Source organism: Ixodes scapularis, unplaced genomic scaffold, assembly GCF_016920785.2.
Source record: "Ixodes scapularis isolate PalLabHiFi unplaced genomic scaffold, ASM1692078v2 PGA_scaffold10__122_contigs__length_95168666, whole genome shotgun sequence".
NCBI lineage: Eukaryota > Metazoa > Arthropoda > Arachnida > Ixodida > Ixodidae > Ixodes > Ixodes scapularis.
The window spans coordinates 92,924,658-92,945,381 of record NW_024609836.1 but is presented as its reverse complement, the minus strand read 5'-3'; the positions used below and the strand labels follow the sequence as shown (position 1 = coordinate 92,945,381).

General features: G+C 46.7%; 1 protein-coding gene across 1 annotated transcript; it reads right to left on the bottom strand.

The window, feature by feature from the left end:
• Positions 1-320: 320 nt before the first annotated feature.
• On the bottom strand, positions 321-9,805 carry LOC115316774. The gene is made up of 6 exons (XM_040219808.3): positions 9,644-9,805; positions 8,931-9,166; positions 7,831-8,011; positions 7,248-7,382; positions 6,372-6,481; positions 321-1,004 (listed from the first exon to the last, which is right to left on the bottom strand). The coding sequence occupies exons 1-6, from the start codon at positions 9,729-9,731 to the stop codon at positions 789-791; spliced, it is 966 nt and encodes a 321-aa protein (XP_040075742.1). The 5' UTR covers positions 9,732-9,805; the 3' UTR covers positions 321-788.
• Positions 9,806-20,724: the final 10,919 nt, after the last annotated feature.

Sequence of the window (20,724 nt, the reverse complement as noted above, 5' to 3'; positions counted from 1 at the left end):
ACCATTATCAAGAACAGACATATCTTCGCACATGACCAGTGATAAAGTAAAGCGGTTAGAATAAAAAGAGAAGATATTTCCCCGTTTTTACGCAAGAGCAGCCTATCATATCGCGCATGTGGTCGTAATATAAAGTGAATACCCAAAATGCATACTTACTTTCTGTAATCACTGTTGAGGAGGTAAACTGCATTTTTTTTTACTTTTTATATAAAAAACAATGTGTGTAGCAGACATTCTTTTGCCATCAAATATTCCACATTTAAATAAGCTAAAAGCTAAGCGTTTTCTTTATATTTAAGATTCGTTTTACATTTCAGTCGGTATATTTTTTTTATTAGTTCGAAGATAAACTTTGATGAATGAAACCTGCATTTTCTAAATAAAAAAATATATTTCATTGCTAACTTAAAAAAAAAACATTAGAAAAAAGACTTCTTCACTTTCTAATTTTTCGCAGATATATTCACTGAAAATAAATGCAAGCTCCAAAACCTTTTCCTCCTAAAAATCTTAACTAAAATATCTACGTTTCAAGATATATAAGACGAAAAGAATCTGGTCACTAGGGAAATTGCTTAGCTTGAAACATTTTTTCCTAAAGACTGCGTTACACACCGAGAGATTACATAACCTCTTGGCATTACACGAGCAGTCGTCAAGTATTCCGACCAACATGATTAGTTAGAAGCCGGTATAATATATCGTGGAATAGAACCATCGATCTACCGGACTACTGTCCAGCAATGAGTATGCGTTGTTTCTTCCACACGTTCCTTGTGTTTCGCCTATTCGGGAGACAACGTGGTATCTTCCTGGGCGTCGGCCGCCAGGGCAGCCACCGCATCTTGTCCCCTCGTGAGTTCCACCTGGAGTGGCCCGGTGGTCATTTCGTTATCTGGCGAACTGAAGGCACCGCCTGAGCCGTCCTGTTGACTTCCTTCTCTGGCTATCGCCGTCAGCAGAGGAGGTGTCGCCATGCCCCAGCGATCTTCTTGGAGCACCTAGCAGCAGGAGGACAACCCAGCGCGCCGAGCGTGGGATTATGTCAGCGCTCTGTTTACAGACCAGACATGCACACGTTACTAAAATAAAGTAAGTAACGACCGTTACCCGTTGCTCACTAAGAAAGTAATTAAGTTTGTTGCTCGTTACTGCGATTTAATAGGGAACCCGTTATCTCAGCTTGTTACACCGAATATGTCGTGTTTCTGAAGCAGTGCCCGTTTTCGATATTTGACGTCGTCAATAATTGCTCCTTTTTGAACGCGTTCATTCAGGGATGACTGTGGCTATACTGACATACCTTGTGCACTTTTTTTTATGGTCTGTCTAGCGTAATCGTGCCCTGCAAATTATAGGTGCGCACCCCATACAAAAATGGTCTATGGTCGTCTATGGAACATTATATGGCAGGCTATCACCCCTATGGCCCTCTATGGTCGGCCATAGAAATAAAAAAAAAAACAGCTACAGCCAGCTATAGGAAAATCTATGGCCCTGTGTCTAGACTGGGAACCAATAAATTTTCTTTACCCGCTTACAGAAAATTCTATGGCCACAAGTCTAAAGACTGGGAACCAATGAATTAGCTTTAACCTTGTATAGAAAATTTTATGGCCGTGAGCCTAAAGACTGGAAACAAATAGAATTGCTTTAGCCGCCTATAGGAAATTATATGTTCTTATGCCTAAAGACAGTGAACCAATAAATGTACTTTACCCGCCTATAGACAATTCTTTGGCCCCGGGTCTAAAGACTGGAAATTAATAATTTGTCTTTACCCGGCCGTCTATAGAAAAATTTATGACCCCAAGTCTAAAGACTAAGAACCAATAAATTTTCTTTCCACGCCTATAGAAAATCGCTACCGGCACTTACGTTTTTTTAGTAAAACACTCCAAGTTAGAAAATTAAAGCAATACTAAATTTCTGTAATACCGGTGAAAAACCATGACCCAAGATATGTTCTCTGCTGTTGCAACGAGTCGTGAAAACCAGTATTATTGCTTGTTTGAAAAATCCATCGAAATACTTGTGCAACAATAAAATTAATTATTACCCCCAAAATTTAATACAGATTACACTGGCGCCGAACACTGCAATCAAGCAATAGCTTGATTGGAATCTTCAGCACCAGTGTACTGCATGTCATCACTGCATTGTCTACGTGAATCATCAAACTTATTAAAAATATAAATATTAATTTTTAGTTAATTGGACTAATGATCTATATTTGCTTTTTTCAGGGTGTTGAATTAAGAGATGGCGAGATTCCAAGAGACAATTCAAATAATGTATTACGCACGAGTAATATTTGCTCCGCCCCTCCGTGTTAGTCACCGGCCAAGATTCAAAAATAAGACTGCCATATATAGAGGTAGTGCGAACTTGGGGGGTTGTTCTGCTTGTGCTGTTTGTGTGTTCAGTGATGTGTGTATCTACCATGTGGCGTTCTAAATTCGGGAGAACTTCAAAATAACTTTTTTTTAGAGTGTGCCGGCTAAAGAGGGCCATAGGAAAACCCATACAGCCTTTTTTAGCAGACCATATAAAGGGCTAAAAACACCATTGGCACCTATAGATGCTGGCTATAGAAAGCCAGCCGTTAGAAAAGCTAAAGAGCGCTATGGCCGGACAGTGATAGGGCCATACATAGACAAAGCTAAAGCGGCCTATAAGGACGACCATAAAAAAATGCTGAAGACAACCATAGAACATTCTTTAGCTAATTGGGCCAAATAGCTAAAGCCGGCCATACAAAGAATTTTCTATAGCCGACCACAGGACATTTTTGTATGGAACGAGCTGGGGAGATAACCTCCAGAAGTAAGTAAATACCCTAACCCGTTACGTCATCGAAACGTACTAAAACGTTACTTCGCTACGAAGTGCGACTAGGTACAAGTAACGGGGTACCTCTAACGCGTTACGTATGATTTTGTTACAAACAAGCCCGCATCTGCCATCTGTGGGCACTGAACATGTGCAGAAACCAAAATCGTCGGAGGCGAAGCTTTTGCGCATGCGCCGACAGCAGCGCCACCGCAGCGGCATGAAGTCAGAGCCGCGTGTTGGTCTATATTATAGACCAACACGCGTACTTTTATCGGTGCAGTGAAGAATCACTACAATGCGTATATCAGCGTCTCACCACGCGCCGCATTTCTTAAAGGGATACTACAACGAAATTTCGGCGCTCATTTTTTGGTCTATATGTGTTCAAAAAAGCAGTATCACATGGAACATACCAATATCTTGTTAAAAAAGTCTCGAAATGGAATTTTAAAACGAATTAAAAGATTAGCGAAGAGCACCTGGTGGATGTCGCTAACGCCTCGTTTGTAATGCTCGTCTAGGAACCTTGACAGCTAGTGACGGAGGTTGTCTCGTCTCCGGCCCCGACGAGGGGAGGGGGGAAGGAGGAACTCCCCTCTTCCCGAGAATCCCTTTTGTGTGTCGCAGAAGTCGCTATTGTCCCCCTAGAAGATTATAAAAGATTAACCCGTCACTCAAAATTCTTACAAAAGCAGCCGCTTCGGTGGCTGGAACGACTAGGCCATCCTCTCGACGTCAGCCTCGCCGTAGCTTTGCTCGTCTTGAGACGACCTACGTCACGATTGCGTTGGATGTCACGTGCTCTAAGCTGGGCCTTCTCCGAGCGCTTGCCAGAGTGGGCCGTTTATAACGAAAAATACAGCCACCAGGATCAAAATACAAACGTGCGATTGTCATTTACGGATATTGTGGATCATATTCAACCTATTTTGGAACACGACGGGAATATTTCAAATTTCGTTGAAGTATCCCTTTAAAGGGTAACTCCGGTACATTTTCTCGATTACAGGGTTACGACCGCGTTTTAGTGAAGAAAGCGGTCTCGAATTACGTGGTGTAATTTTTTTTTTTTTTTTTTTTTTTTTTTTTTTTTATGCCTATAGCGCAGTTTTCTAGATATCTTATCTCAAAGATTGGTTTCGGGGCTCAACGGGGAAACCGAAACTAGCGGCTCGAGCATGGTGGCAACGCTTGTGGTCAGCAGACGCGAAGTTTGCACCTCGGTACCGCAAAACGTACGAACGGCCTAGTCGGAAGAGCTGCTCAGATCAGTCAGGTATAGATTCAACGGCTGTTTTGTTGCTTCGTTTCGTAGATATCAGACATCCGTAAAAAATATTAATGCGCATTCATAAATTTTCCGGCCGAAAAGTGAGTTCGCCACGGTGAACCGGAGGCTGAGAACGACAAACCACTTCTGTGAAGAACTACAATCTTAGTGGTGTACGCGAGGCACGTTGCAGAAGCGTTGCGGAAGCTAATCGTAATTTCGCGCTCAGCAGGAACGGACTATGCAATGGACGCCAGCGAATGCCACAAACGCCACCTTGGGCACCCGCGTTCGAGCGAGTAGGGAGTCTATAGACCTTTCCAATGTTTACAAATCCACAGCTCAGCGTGCGATCTCTACAGCTCAGCACGCGCGTGCGCGTCGCTTCGGAAAGCGAGCAAATCACGCGCGATACGCACGAACACTGAAAATGAAACCGGCCAGCAGCCCTTTTCTGGAAAGGTCTATAAGCTTCGTGCGCGATCACTGAGGAGCACTTACAAACTACGCCCGCTAAAACATAACGTAACAAGCAGAAATCGTCCGCTCATACGGCTGAAAACAAAACAAGAGATACAGGGCGAAAGATGTGGCAGTAAGAACAAGTAACCTCCTTGAGTAAGAACGTGAAATCGGAGCACAATGTTGCTGGACCATCAGCCAACCGTCTTGATGCCCGCCGAGAAGCTGGCGGTAGCGTTTTTATTGGCGGTTTCAGGGTGGACCGCGGTTCCCACCAGTATAAAGCCTGGTTCAAACAGTTGTTTGACTGCGTTGCAACTGCGAGAAACCAGGCCATCCCTGCTGCTTATATCGCGTGTCAAGATGATTCCTTGAATTGGATTCCACGCATCATACGAAGCACAGATGTGCCGGTGACTCGCTTTCGGTTCTCGACGCAATGCAGTCAAACGCACTCAAACACGAGTGTCTGAACCGGTCTTAATATTTTGCCAATGCTCGCATTCAATCTCAGTAAACCGATATCAGTCATTCATTCTGGTTCAATTTTTGACCGGGGTTACCCTTTATGCGGTCATTGGCAATAGTCACTGACGGAACAAGAACAAGGGCATGCTTTTTGTTTTTTTAACACCCGACTTCCAGCACGCACTCCATGCTTTCCACCGTGCTTTGGCTGCTCGCGCGAACTCGGGTTACACGAGACTCCGAAGCATGGTCGAACGTAGAAAGCGCGGACTGAAAGGGACGACTGAAGCTCCTCCCTGCCGTTCTCACCCTGGCTTGACTATACATAGCAATGGACATCAGGGAAAAACATTTGCCCAATTTTCAGTAAATCCTCTCTATAGATCTTAGAATCGCTTATCACCCGGGCGAAAAATACTGATTACCTGAGCAATGCACGCATGCGCAGCGTCCGATATACAGCACAGCAGGTCGACAGCGCATGCTCAGGAGGCGTTCCACAGCCCCTCAGACAAAGATGGTACCGCGCGGAAGGGGATTTTTGCAAATATCTATAGCAGCCCGGCTCCGTTGGCTGGAACAGATCCGTTTTGCACCCAGTCCAAGCGCAGCCTCCTCTACGATAAAACGAAGCCAGTCGAGCAGCTCCAAAAGCGCACCGTCATGGCACTCGTGGTCTGTGCGTTGTCTGATTACCGGCTACACCAATCACGCATGGCAAACGCGTCGTGATCTTTTTTTTTTTTTTTTTGTTTAAGTGCATGGCTGATTTAGCCGGTAATCAGAGAACGCACAAAGACAACGAGTGCCGTGACGAAGCACTTTTTGGCGCTGTCTAATTGTTTTTATCTGACCGTAGCTTCGGTAGCGTTCGGACTTGGTGTGAAACGGAGTATACAGAGAGAACGGTGGAAGAGGAGAGAGGTTAAAATTTCCTTCATACTCTTTTTTACAAATAATGACAGCCGATAGAAATGACGAAGCACATTCCGCTGGAACAAAATGGCGTCATTCAGTTCAGTCTTCTGCTGTGCGCCGCCATTCGCTTCCTAAAACCTCAGCCGCTTGCGCCATCTCAAGCGTTTCTGTCGAACGCCGTGAGATGGCGCAACATGAGTAGGGGCACGTCAATGGACCTCAGCGGGTCGGTGAGAGCCACGGAAGGGACCGTCCTTATTCGCGCACACGTTTACAAAGACGAGCGGAAGCCGAACGCGCCAGCACTAGAGCACGCACGGACCGCTTTTTGTTTAGCCCAGGCCCGGCGTAATGGCAATAGACCCGCCCAAGCCCTGCCCAGGAGTTGCGAGAGCCGAGTTGGGTCAGTGCTCACCTTTTTCTTTGTGAGAGCGTTGCGGACGCAGCAATAAAAAACGGAGAACCAGGTGATGACAAGGTTCGCCACTCCGAGGGTGATCAGGATGAGGGAGCTTTTCGGCATCACTGAATCGGGAAACCGCGAGAATGAACGGAGGGAATAAAGCCTTTTTCACAAACTTGCCTTTGCTTACGACCGAAGTCTTGTGATCTCTTACGACGAGAGTATAGGCTGGCAACATGGCGCCATCTATGAGGTGACCTTGGAATTTCATTTCACCAGAGAGAAGGTTTTGCGGTATTTGAGAGATCCGATGTATCTACTATCTGTGAGCAATTGTCGTTTATAACATCGAAAAGGGCTATTCAAGAAAAATAAGAAAAATAGTGCGCGAAACAGAGTTCTTATACGGAAACGAAATGTTCCGGCTACCCGAAAGATAGTGCCAGTGTCTTCTACCGTCGTAACAGATTTTGAGAGGTTCTAAGACACAGCAATAACGGGTGTGTGGACCAGGCTTGAAAAGTTCTTGGGATCTCTTCCAACGAGAGAAACACTTGCGCCATCTATCGGGTAGTTGCGGAACAATTGGCATTTCTGTATTTTTCCCACTTTTTTACGCATCATTCTTTGTCTCTTGGCTTTAAAACACTTGTGACAATGATATGCACGACATTTTTTCATAGATAGTACGTACATTTGATCTCCCAAATACCGCATAACCTTCGCTCTAATGAAGTACAGTTACAGGGTCACCTCATAGATGGCGCCAGCGTGCCAGTGTGTTCTCTCGTCACAAGAGATCGCAAGAGCTCGGTCGTAGGCCAACGCAAGAGCGCGAACGTGCCTTTACTGCTTATATTCATAGCAAAGTCACCGGCGAGAACTCACGGCACATGGAATCGCCGAAGAGCGCCTCGTCGCTGCCGTCCCCGCAGTTGTTGATGTCGTCGCAGCGATAGCCGCCGAAGATGCAGCGGCTGCTCGCGCACCGGAACTCCCCAGGACCGCAGCCTCCGTCGCTAGCTGCGGTGGTCACATCAATGTCCAGTTGCTTTGTGTGGGTTTTTCTAGGGGGAAGCTCTCCCTTTTGGGGGCGGTTGCTATGGTAACTACAGCGTACCCAACATAATACATAGGTTTTCAATCACAGCGTCTAGATGGCGCTTCACCGCACTCTAGAAAATACACAATTTTGAAACGCAGCCCCTAGATGGCGCTTCAAACAGCAGACAGCTAGAGTAACTGCACATGCTCCAAGTCTACCTTCAATAACGGCCGAGAGGCGACGCGCAGGGACTGCCGACATGAAACGGAGAAAGAAGGGTATACCCACTTCCGCTAGAATCCCACAACTGAGTTGATCTATAGAAACGTTGGCACTAACTGTGTCGTATGCACAGGGTACAGTGAGTCCTTGGATTCCGAAAATGTCAGTGGAGCACGTTGACAATGAAAACGAGGTTTTTATCACCTTCTGTGAAGCTCGTGACGATGATCTTGACAATATCGCCCTTGACGAAGTACGATATGGGCGTCTTCGAGAAGAACTCTATGTCTATGGAGTAAGAAGTGGTCCAGTGCTTGTTAAGGTCGCTGGTCACTTTCCCGCAGAACACGTCGTTCTCTCCGGACAAGGTGTATTTGGTCTTGATCTGGAAGGCAGAGGCACGACCAGGCTCGCACATTTGAGGAGTAATATCTCTCCACTTCACGCCCAGCCGATGCTGCCAGAGAAGATGAAGTAGCGGCGAAGGTGCATCGTCATGGCGCTTATCATTTTTGTGCGTGTGCAATACTGTCGAAACCGGTTATAAGGAAGTCGACGGGAATCGGAAATCACTTCACTATATCCGCTATTTTGTTATAACCGACCTCGGTTATAACGAAGTGCAAAAGGGAATGGGAAATTGGGATCGCTTTTTTGAAGCCGCTATTTCGTTATAACCGACTTTGTTATAACCGCTCCCGACAGCATCACTAAACCAATCACGCAGAGTGAACGCGATTTCGAATGAAATTATATATTTTTTTTCCTTCGAAAGTGAACCATGAAGGAGAAGGGAGTGGTTACGGTCACGCCAGGTTTGCACGAAACTCATTACGAATAATCAAATAACTTGTAATCGCTTACATTTTGGAGTAAGTCCGTAGTCAATAGATTAACTTTCTTACAAAGTAATCCGAAGATTGATCTCCACAAGAGATACGAAAATTGCTCGAAGGCGGTACTTTTTTCCCCTCGTTTTTCTAGGGGCACCCCCGTTTCTAAAGTTTACAACCAAGCAATCCTAGAACCTGATGGTCTACCTAAATTGGAGGACTGATAAGATAAGTAGCCTGTAATACGCTTATTCTCATCCAATAATGAGCAGCACGGGCAGTAAAATTTGTGTTTTGAACACGTAAAATAATCGAAAAAAGAACGTGTATTTTTTCGGGTAACCTTCGATTACTTTTCGCCTCAAGTAATCAAGTAAACTCAATGAACACTTTTTAACCAAGTGTAATAGTAATCTCTTAGTTTATTTCCGTGTAACGTGTAGAAGACTGAGTCACGGGGGGGGAGCTCACGCATATGTAGTCGATGCAGGACGTGTTCAGCGTGCCCATGCGCAAGTTCAGCTCGCTGATGGCCACGATGAGTCCCGTGCCGCCCGTGGTCTGCACCTCGTACTCGCACAGCTCGCTGCCGGGACTCCGGCGGCGCCGCTGAACGGCCGTCACGATGGCAGACGAAAGGGAAGCGGCCGAACTGCGAAGCTCCTTCTTGGCCTCCCGCGCGTTGCCGCAATAGTCGTTCAGCAGGACTGCGTCCGCAGGACGCCGACAAGGTTACACGCAGCATCCAAGTTTCCGTAGACAATACACAACTTGCGTCGACGTTGGCTAAAATACCTACAGAGAGAGCTAGAAATGACCCCCTGCGGAACGCGATGACGTCATCTGGAAGCCGAGGGTAGATATGAATGTTCCGTCGTGTTCGTTATTTCGCCTTCCGAACCTCAAAGAGAAGCATCTGATATTTGTTTTTACTCTATTGGTTGAATGATCAGATGCTTGGATGGAACGTACTCGCGGAAGTAGTTTTAGTCTTAAACATGGAGGTCTAACCATATACTGAAAAAAAAAAAGTTTGTGTTTGACCGTCCTTTCTCGTTTTCTTCCTCAAGTTTACTATCCATACCAACCCGCTCGTTCTGTCCATGCCTCGAAGAGCCCCGTTTTTTCTCTTCTGCGGTTAATTTCAGAATTAATTAGAAAGAAGTATTCGAAAAAGTCCATACTGCGGTTGTAGATGCCAGTGTTCTTCTGACACCGGGCGATCCTGGCGACGATCCACAGCAAAAAGGCCGCTGCCCTCCAAGACTCCATCTCGACGGAACACGTCGATGTAACCCAGTGAAAGCCACGTGAGGAACTTCGAATAGCCGCTTCGTCTTCGTTCTTTACCGCTCATTCACACTGCAAGCAGGTCCGCGTTCGGAAAGCGGTTGCGTACGCGGTTGTATAAAGATCCAGTACAATTGCACGCGCACTCGATGACATCAAGTGCGCGTGCAAATGTACTGGATTTTTATACAACCGCGTTCGGAACCGCTTTGTGAACGCGGATCCGCTTCCAGTGTGAATGAGCGGTTACTGAAGGGTGAATCGTCCCAGATCTGAACTAGATCCCAGATCTGAACTAGTTCAGACCATATAGTTGTTATAATATACGCTAGAGGTTTAAATGGCACAACAGAGCCGCATATAGACGATTGCAAGCTGGGCGACTGGCCGCCGCCATGTCTCTGCTCGAGCAGGCACGCCCTTGCGATTATGAGCTTGCCAAAGCTACGTTCACCCGCGCGTTGCACGCGCTTGCACGCATGGGGCACCACTTGTGGCGCCATGCTTGCAATTGCCTATAGAGAGAGAGTTGGGCCATTCATTCGGAAGTATGGGAGGCAAATGAGGAGGCGCAATTGGCCGAAAGCGGGCTGGGCGTGTTCCAGGGCGTCTTCACAAATTCGAACGTGGCCAACCAGAAGCCGGAAATATTACCCTGGCGGTGGTCGCGGGAAAAGTCCGTTGGAGTAACTCTCGGTGACTAAAAATATGGTGCACGTCATGTTCCAATCATGGTCACCCAAAGTTATGGTAAAAGAGCGCGAATAGCGGAACGATCGACATAATCCGTATACGCGTGGCGCTGAGGGCCGGGAATCTGCCGTTCCAGCGGCCACAATCTGTTCGGGTTAAAGTTACTGGATTCTGGGAAAGTATAGCTATTGCCTTTCCTACCTGCTAGCCGGACACAAGCAGATACTAACGTACAGACGACCAAAACCTCGCAATGTGATTGGATAATCTAAATACGTTGCCATGAAAATCGCCACCTCGGTCCCATTCTAATCTTCGAATCTTTCAGAAAGTCGTCCTAAACCAGTCGCGCCAAGATCACCATGTAGCGTCATCGTACTGGAGGCGTTCCTCGCCAATATAAGCGTCTTTGGCACTGTGTATGCAATTAACTTATCAATCATGCCCATCTCCCCGGATCTCTTACAATTATATTATTCTTGCGTATTTTAAATCAATAAACTTATTTTTCAGCGCCTCCAAGCACCGACACAGCATGTGCTGCTGGTAAGAAGACGTACGCTTGTTTCGCCTGTGCATCGATAGCGAAATCTCGATTCACGCTGCTTTTAGAGTCCTGGGTCAGTGTCCTAAGGAACCATGTGCAGATGGGAGCAGCGTTCCGTTTAAGCACCAAGAATTAAGATTATGGACTCGCGTGGAAATGTTATCTGTGAAAAACACTATAGAAAGAATATTGTTTGCTCTCTTACACTCAAAACCTTTTTTTTTTTTCCTAAAATAATTCTTAAGGCCGTCTTTTCATGTTATTGTTCTCCTAAATTGTAAGAGCTGCGTCGTCAAAACTTCTAAGGCAGTGGAATTGAGCCTTTTAGAAATTCAATGCCATCTGGTCGCTCAAAGAGTAGTTTATTTTTTTTTCACCGTACTAATGGCGATAATCGACCTGGAATCTGTAGTACTCAGAGTCCCCAAAAAGATCTACAAAAGGATTTCGAATTGCAAAAATAAAATGTGCGTCGCCCAACGCTCCTCCGCCCAGAGGTAGCGCTAAAAGTTCGAACAATATGCCAAAGTTTTAACACGAACCGATATCAAATATTCCAAAAAGTTATATGTGATTTTCTTAAAATTTCAAAGGGAAAATGAGGCGCATTTTCGCCCATTTGTGGTTTCTGGCGCCATAGAGCTCCACGTATTTGGGAGCTCCGGCGGCCGCCGCCATTTGCCCATTCAAGATTTTAGTGAATCACTTTTAACTTTTAAATAAGATAACGTTTACTGCTGAAACTTTGGAATCTGGTTCGGACCTTAATCAGCGTTCGGCGATACATAGTATATTTTCCCGGTTAAAAAAACAACACGTAAACCTTTTTGGGAACACCGTGTATTTGGCCGGGCACCATCACTTTCGCTAGTCAAGAGCAGTCGAGAATGTGTGTTTTTACAGCGGAGCTGTTAAGGGCCAGTTTCCCCAGGATTGTGTCCGGTACCAAACAAATGTCGACACAACACTCTGGTTGCCGTCGTCGCTCATAGATGGCGGTAGCTGTCCAGAGTGTTGGGTTTGCCGGTTGTCTGCTTGCCGCCGTCGCTCATAGATCGCGGCAACCTTTCCAGCCTCGGCAATCAGACAACTGACTGCTGCCGTAACTCAGATGGCGGCAACATTTCTTCGGAGGAAGAAGAGCGGGAACGAAACAAGCGGCGATGTGCGCGGCAACAGCGGGGGTTCCGCAATTGCCGCGAGGCCGCTATCGCCTCAAGTTCCAGTGCGTCGAGCGCTTCAGATTCCCTTGCCAAAGAAGAGCAGATCCCTCGCCTGGAAAGCCGCCGCCGAGAACAGAAGCTGCAGCTCCGCTGTTCTTCCTTCTTCACCAGAGTGGAAAGGCTGAAAGTTTTTTTTACCTTACAATTCTTTCTGGATCTCTCAGTTTCGAAGGTGCGAAATATAGAATCGGTTGACTAACGTAAAAGTTTCGGGGGTAGTTGGTATTTTATGATTAAAAATTAAAAGCAACCCAAAGATTTGGGCAAAAACTGTGCCAGCGCTTCATCACTATGTCTGTCTGATAAGGAATGTTGCTTTTTAGACGCACAGTGACAGTGCGTGAGGACGTGGCGTCCATGTCATGTATTTTCTCTTGGTTTGTTAGTTTTTACGTTAAGGTGTTTACACTCTTGTTAGCACGAATAAACTTCGGCTGTAAGTCAGCGACTTGTTCGTCTACCTTCTCGTTTTTGTCCGTGTCTTTGCGCTGTTTTTAGTTTTAATCGTAGAATCGGGGTAAGTACAACGGACCGACCTACATTGAAGCCGTAAAAAGATTTTATACGTCAAGGGTCTGAAAGCCGATTAATTGCCGCCAGCAGATTTACTGGACCCGATTTAGAATTGAACGATTACGGAGAACTTGTATGCAATTCCTGCGTCGCATCGTACTAACGTCTCGAATGTATAGGACTCGCAATATCCGCTTCGCAGCATCTTCAACTTCTTTCGTCATCCGTCACCAGAAGGGCGCCATCGGTGCATATGCCATTCCTCTGATGATGATAGTGATCAAAGTGGCCAGACTGAATTTCGGAAAGGATACATTAGTTCTCACTTTGTGCGCTAACCTAAGCAGTAAAATTTTGTGCCTGATGAAAGCCTTTTTTCAAATAAAGTTGAAAATATCGTCGATGTTGTGTTTGCGCTAGCAGTGTCGCGGTGTGTACGCAGTTGTTGAAAAAGTCACATGACTTGGGACTTTCTCATACAAATTACGCTGAAAGCAGGAAAGGCAATTCATAGATAGCCTCTTAATAATACAAAACAGGGTCATGCATAGCTTCTATTAGATACCTCGGTGTATCAGTACCCTCATGTAGAGCAGGCACCAAGTCACAATAAAATGCGGGAAGGGGGGGGGGGGGGGGGGGGGGGGGCGGGGGTGCGAACAAGCAAAGTGTCGCACTGTCTTCTTATTTTTTTTTTAAGTTGTTAGTGATTTTAGATGATAAAACTCTTCCCGAGTATCCTGTAAATATTCAAAAGAGAGCTTGCTGAAATCATTTGCGCTTTCAGTGAAAAGGCGTCTTATGTTTGGCAAAAAACGTACTTCAAGTCATAATCTGCAGGGGCTCAGTGTACACCGGGCGAACGTTGACGCTGAGTCACATTTAAGTAAATAATATATCCTAATCAGGATATTTTCATGGAAGACCGAAACTACGCCACAGTCGCATCATGTCGCTGCCTCAAGTGTTTACTGCTATTTTTTTTTTTCTTTGTTCTTGCGGTTTGTTTTGCGGTAAAATGGTTACTCCAATTTCTGGCGATCCCTTAAAAAAACAACCGCATCTCCACGTGGTGATGGTGAATGATGTTGATTATGGCGAAGCTCTGGTGGTGCTTGTCCGCGTAGACGCTGAGCCGCAGCATGCCGAGCTTTTCGTCCATTTTGATCCATGTCACGCTGCGGTCAAATGCACAAATGCGTATATAACCACGTTCCATACCATTCATTCTCTTTCTGACATGGATGAAAACGAACGAAAGGCTCGGCATGCTGCGGCTCACCGCCTACGCGGACAAGCACCGCCAGAGCTTCGTCCCAATCAACACCATTCACCACGTGGAGATGCGGTTTTTTTTTTTTTTGCCCTACACGAGCACGGGAGCACGTGCTCACGTGCTCGTGAGCACGAGCCGCCGACGCCGGACATCGGACGGACATACGGACATGGCTAGCCCCTAAGGAGCTTCGCCGCTAAAAATAATTTGGTCGGTCTCACGTGTCCTTCGTTAGAGGTTCTTCGATACACCTCCATTGATGCCTGTTACCTCTCCGCATCAAGTGAGAGTAGATCGGGCGGGACCCTCTCCATGCCGTCGTTGTACGCGCCTCTTTCATGATCTCAAATTGGTCATTTCGACGATCTTCCGAGGTGAGGCGTCGTCTTTAAGCTGCTCATGGCCGTACTCGTCGCGCATAAACGTCGCGATCTCGAGCACCCGAACGTCCGTGTCAGACTCAAGGTCCTCGTAGGTCAGGAACAGCACGTTCTGGACTCCCTGCAGGCGTACCAGGAGAGCAGATAGCCTAAGGAGTTCCCTCCAATCACTCTCTCGTCCAGAAACGCCGCCAAAAGGTTGTCGAACTCTATTTCGCCATAATCGTACACTGGCGAGCCCTTGACGTGGTAGTAGTAAGACACGCAGCAGTCGTAGGAAATCCTCGAGACGTAGATGTATCTTGGCCCGCGTCGAGTCGGGCCGCTTCTGAAAGGGGAGGTGGATCTTGATGCCCCCCGGTCCTGGCATCCACAGGGCCGATTCCGCGCCTATGAGCTCCAGGAAGGTATACTCCATAGCCCAAACTCGATCAAGGTGTTCGCCGGCTGACTGTCGCTCAAGATGGCATGGACGATGTACCGCATCCAGGTTGTTCCGTACCCGGAGAAGCCCACTGCGAAGACGTGGCCAGGACGTGGTTTATAGGCCAGCGCAGACTTGACAGGGGTCGCGTGCAGGAAGCCATTGATGTAAAGCTGCTCATCTAGGGCACCTTCCGAGGACTTACCTCCTCATTAAGTATACAGAGTCGTAAAGGACACGGGCGGTTCTCTGACTAGCTTGATGCGGAATCATTGCGTAGAGAATGATGGGCAGCCTTTACATAGATTTCTCCGCCCTGCATCTAATCGATATTTGACTATTTTGATTGGTGGTAGATGAGAAGAAATGGAAGAAGCAGGAAGACAGGGTGCGCGTAATTGGAGCGCGTAATTGGTCCCTGCTCGGTTCGATGCGCTACTATCGCATTTATCTAAGCACAGCCATAGTGACGTAATCTTCCGCGTTATGCTCGCAACCGGGTATACATAGCTTGCACGTGTCGCCATTGCTGGGTGCTGACGGTTATTTCTACTTAATGGTTTCTGCGAACTTCATTCAACTTCTGCAGTGTGAAACTAACGCGGCGAATCTAATGCTCGCGGAGCAGAAAATACAGGCATGGCCGCAAATGACGTCACATATGCAAGCTATGTATTGACACAATGATATAAAAAAAATCAAAGTAGAGACGTGCATGAGGATAACTTGACTGCATCTTATTCAGGGCATTTTATGAATCATGCTTAATATGCATGCGCTAGCTTCGTGTCGAGCAAGACCGTGTTATTCTTATCTGCCGAGCACTCTAAAACAAAAGGGTGTAAATTGGTGTATTCTTACACCCTTTGTCCCAAATAATACGCCCCCAAACTTCAATTCGACGTAAAGCGCCCTATAGTCGAACAGACGGCCCCAACTTTTAGGAGGGGCTTGATAGCCGTGTGGTAAAACTTATTAAAATAGCTAATGTACGTCTTACTGACTCCAAAAAAAATATATATATAATAATAATCGGGGCTTTCTTGACCCCACTGTAAAAACTCGGTGTTTTCCTTCTGTGGTCATTGATACGTATTTTAGCGATTTAAAAACTTAAATCGCACCGTTATCAAGCCCCTCGTAAAATTCGTGGCCGTCTGTTCGACTATAGGGCGCTGTACGTGGAACTAAAGTTTTGGGGTGTATTATTTGGGACAAAAGGGTGTAAGGTGATACCCTTTTTTTAGAGTGAGAAGTTGACCGACAATGACGTCTTCCGCACTTACGTCATGCTCTCTGTCGCAGCCCGTATTCTTTTATAAGTGTTATAACATTTCTTTCATTAGCCCCCTCCGCGGGAAACTTCTGCATTGTTACACGAAACGAATGCGCATGCGCGATACAACACAGCAGACGAGTAAGACAAGCTTACAGGATACGGTCTGGGCGCTCCATTATACGATTATTAAACCTGTTGAAATAAAGGCAAATATTTTCGCGTGCGTGACCGAGAAGGAACGCTTCTCCGTTTATCTAAAAAATTCCTGCTTACCCTTAAACCGAGCATAAAAGATAAAAAAGTCAGAATAACCTTGCCAGTCAGTCTCGCTTAAAGTTTCACCCTAGCTCATTCCCGAATGTTCTAGGTCTAATACTCGATACAATGAGTGCAGTAGATAATGAGCCGACGGCGGACTTGTCGATTCACTCTCGCGCTCGCCAGCTGTCACGTCGACGCACCGTCGCTCGCTGCTGCCGCCGTTGACGCTCGCTGCTGCTTTCTCGACGCTTGTTCTTCCTTAATTTATTAATAATAGTAATTATAATAAGAATACTTTTGTTTCTGGCAAACAAGTTTGCTGATTAAACCTTTATTTTCAGTTCATTATTCATCGTCCCATCGCCTTCATTTGCGAAAATATATTGAATGCGATTTTTGCCTATAATAAATTGTCAGACAACTGGATAAAAAAGTAACACATTTTATAGCAAACACGCCCGGTCAAAGTATTGGCAACCAAGTTGGGGAGTTAAAAAATTAAGAAAAGTAATTTTGATGTGATTACATTCCATTCTGAAAGTAAAGCGTATTGTAACACTATCTAATTGTAATTAACTACTTTGCCGCAAAGTGACAGTAGCTGGTAATTTTATTGTTATTTTTTGTGGCTCTTTGTTGTCTTAACAAGGCAATTACGGGTTCCCTAAAAGAGACTCGGAAAAGTAAAAATTATTTAATACCTGCTGTCCACGAAGAAACTGACATTGTAGCGGTTATTCTTCTGTAGAACTTGCAATAACCGTGAGCGCTTATGTTCTCAAGCCCACAGCTACAAAAAAATAGGGATTATTCATGGGCACCCACAGCTGAGGGGGGGGGGGGGGGGGGGGCTGCTGAGCGCGTGCTGATGGCGAGCTTCCGAAGTTTTGGAGCGCAGCTCTTAGGCGCCCGTTTCCGGCCTGAGCGGCGTCGGCGTCGGCGTCGCCGTCGTCGTCGTCGCCGTCGCCGTCGGCGTAACCGTAAGGTCATGTGACCCCCTCAGGTCACGTGACCCCCCCCCCCCCCCCCCCCCAGGCAGGATCACGAGGGAAGAGGAGGGAGGAGTGGTATACCCTCCCCTCAGTACCCTTTCTCCTCCTCCTCAAGAACTGCGCTCCCATTCGGCGTTGTAAACGGCTTTCCTTTTTGTTGCAATGTGCATTCTTCACCATTAAGATTTCTGATCTTAGTAGGCTATTATTGTGAGCTCGTTCCGAGCATGCGCTCTAAATATCGCCCTCAAATATGGCTTGCAGTGAATACGCGCTATCGAAGATCGCAAGGAGGGCATCTGGCCGCCGCTGCTCGTGCGGGCAAGTGTGTGCAATTAAAAGCTTGCCAAAGCTACGTTCACGCGTAAGTTGCGCGTGCTTCCACTCATGGGGCATCAGTGAGGCGCCATGCGTGCGATTGTCTATACTCTGTTTCACCCGTTTCACCATATGATCTACCGCAGGAAAGGCTACAAGTGCGAGCTCTTTGCTCTAGGGCCACACTCTAAGAAAAAAGGGAGGAGAAAGGTAGCAAAAGCGACTGTTCCTCCTTGTTGCGGAAAAGTTGCCCAGAGAAGGGAGGAACAGCAGTTCAGATGAAAGGAGGAGCACGGGTTCCTCCTTGTTCAGTTGGCGCAGGGGTAGAACATCGCGCTACTGACCAAGTGGTGAACGGTTCGATCCCCAGAAAAGTGGGTTCTTTTTTTTTTTTTTTTTTGTAAAGTTTTTTTTTTTTTTTTTTTACCAAAACACATTTAAACAAACCCAGACCGATGAAAGGAAAATTAAAGTCCTTATTATTCTCCGAGACGTTTTCCTCCTCCAGGCAGACCGGAGAAAGCTTTCGCCCTCCCGACCCATCTTCTTTCGGTTTCGTTTTTCGAGCACATCGCGCACGTTGTTTAGTAAATTAATGTTGAGTTGATTGAGCTTCAGCGGCAGCGAAGGCCGCCTGTAATTACGTCTTCTAGTCCAAACGTGCAGAACATTTCGGTTGCATTGACGTTTTTACCACTAATTTTACCAAACGAGCTAACGAAGCCGCTAGAAACAGCGAAGTCCCGGAGCAGTGCCAGCAGCGCTACATACACTGGGTAAGACGGCCGTCTCCAATTTGCGGGACACACGCGGAACTACAGCTACAGCAGCGAAACCACGAGGAACTGTGTCGACGTTTTCGACGTTATGGAAATCGCGGGAACTGCGTCCAAGGAAGGCAGGTTTTCCTGCCGGCTGCCTGGGTGCCTTCCGCGCTGAGTTCGGTTCCGTTGTCCCGTGCCGAGTGCCAACCGGCGTTCAACGTGATTCTTCTGCGTGTCAGCAACATCGTCAACGTGGTTCTGTATTTCTTCGTGTCAGCGACATTGTGATGGCAGTGTTGTGGGTTGTGAACAGAAGACTGGAATTATCGCCGATGTGACCGTGTGTTCGCGTATCAGTGGTGTAACAACAAGATGAGATGACGTAAACTGTCGGGCATTGATGCCGCTGGTCGGGCCGTTATCGGAGGGGCCGGGGTGTCGCAGGATGACATTCCGCTTTACATTAAAGAGTTTAAAACCACTTGAGGGATTACGTGCAGTCGAGCGACGTGTGGATAGTCATGTTGGAACGCTGGTCTGAACGGTAAGCTCCTATCGTACAGTGGCCAATGTGACTGTCGGTCCCCGAGAGCGATTGCGCTCTGGGGAAAAGACCACACTACGAAAGTATGACGGAAAGTACGTATATTTATAATGGAAGTTTAGCATAAGAGTAAAGCTATACGCACTCCGGAGTGCGCTTCGGACGGAAATGGCTATACGCACTCCGCTTTTCTCGTATAAAAAGAGTGGACACAACGAGTTTCCTAAGCGGTGCCATGGCATAGGGGTTAGGGTGTCCGATTCATACGCAAGTGGACATGGGTTCGATCCGCGGTGGGCCTACTTTTTTTTTTTTTTTCTCAAACATTTTGTTTTGTCGAGGCATTTGGCGATATTTACGACATTTCCTTTTTCGCGATAAACAGTAAAAAAAAAAAAAAAAAAAAAATCGAACGTTGTCGAGAAATTTTGCAGAACTAAATGGTATCGGACTCCCTTTCCGGAGGTGCGATCGGGGACAGCGGGGCTTGGATTGCCGGCTGGACGCCGCGAAGCGGCGTGTACTGGTTACGCTTTGTAATTAGCAGCCGATACTGTCGCCGCGAAGCGGCGTGAACGCAGGCGGGGGGCTGTGTTAACGAGCGCCCCAGTGATTCACGCGCCGCTCGAAAAGGGTGGCCCGAGCGGCATGATCTCTCGGAGGAGTGCGTATAGCCATTTCCGCGCGAAGCGCACTCTGGAGTGCGTATAGCTTTACTCTTAGCATAAAAAAAAAAGACGCTATCCTTTAATTTACTGTTTAAATATATTACGGTTCCTGTAGAAACTGCCCTCTAAGTGGCGCGCTGGGATGAGCGCTAGAAGTTTTCGAGCTCGCAACGGCGCAGCTCCGTACACTTAACAGTTGTCGCAAGTCGCGGCTTTGGCTGCATTCAAGTTGATCGAAAAGCGATTTCTGTGCCCGTGAAGCATCACTTCCAGCTGAGTGGATATCCGCTCTACAGAGATTAGTTCAAGACGGCAATTGCAGCTTTGCGCGAACAGCACAAATAGAAAAACGAACACTACAATATAAATACTGGCTACGAAGGGCCGTGCGGGAAAACAAACTCATGGCTTGGAACCACATTGGAGCGGCTCGATTTATTGGCTTTCAAATAATTATGGCATGATCGAGCGTCTTCTTTTTAATAAGAGATTCATCCCCTGAGCCATTAAAAATAGCCTCAGATGTATGACATTGCTGGACAAAAATGAACATGTTCGGAATATTTTTTTTTGCTTAGGGAGTCACCGAAAAATTCCGTACGTTCAAAACGACCACTATAAAAGACGGAAACGCAGGGCTCGGTAGTAGTGATCGGGGTAGTGTGCTGTTCTATTGATGATTGTATGTGCGATGCCTGTGTATGCGTTCAATATATGTTGACCTGATGTTTGTAGTGTGCGCAACGTGTCTACATGTGTCAGAGATTCTAAAGAAAAGGAAACGCAATTGTGGCGTAAGAAAATAAAAATATTGTTTTGTAAAACATGAATTGGGCGGTACCTAGCGCCACCTAGCCTAGCTACATGCGATTACTCTGCTTGACCCTGCCATCTGGTGGCAAGCGATTTAACATCCTTTTACGCTACGCGGCTACGCCATAATTTCGCGTTAACGTGCTGAGATAAGCCAAGAGGTCGCTTCGGATTTGTTTTTTTTTCTTGAGAGCGGCTTTTGGTTTTGCGGGCGATTGATTTTCACTCCTCCGTGATGTTCGGCTGACGCAACGGTTGACGAAGGAATTGTGGCTCGAGG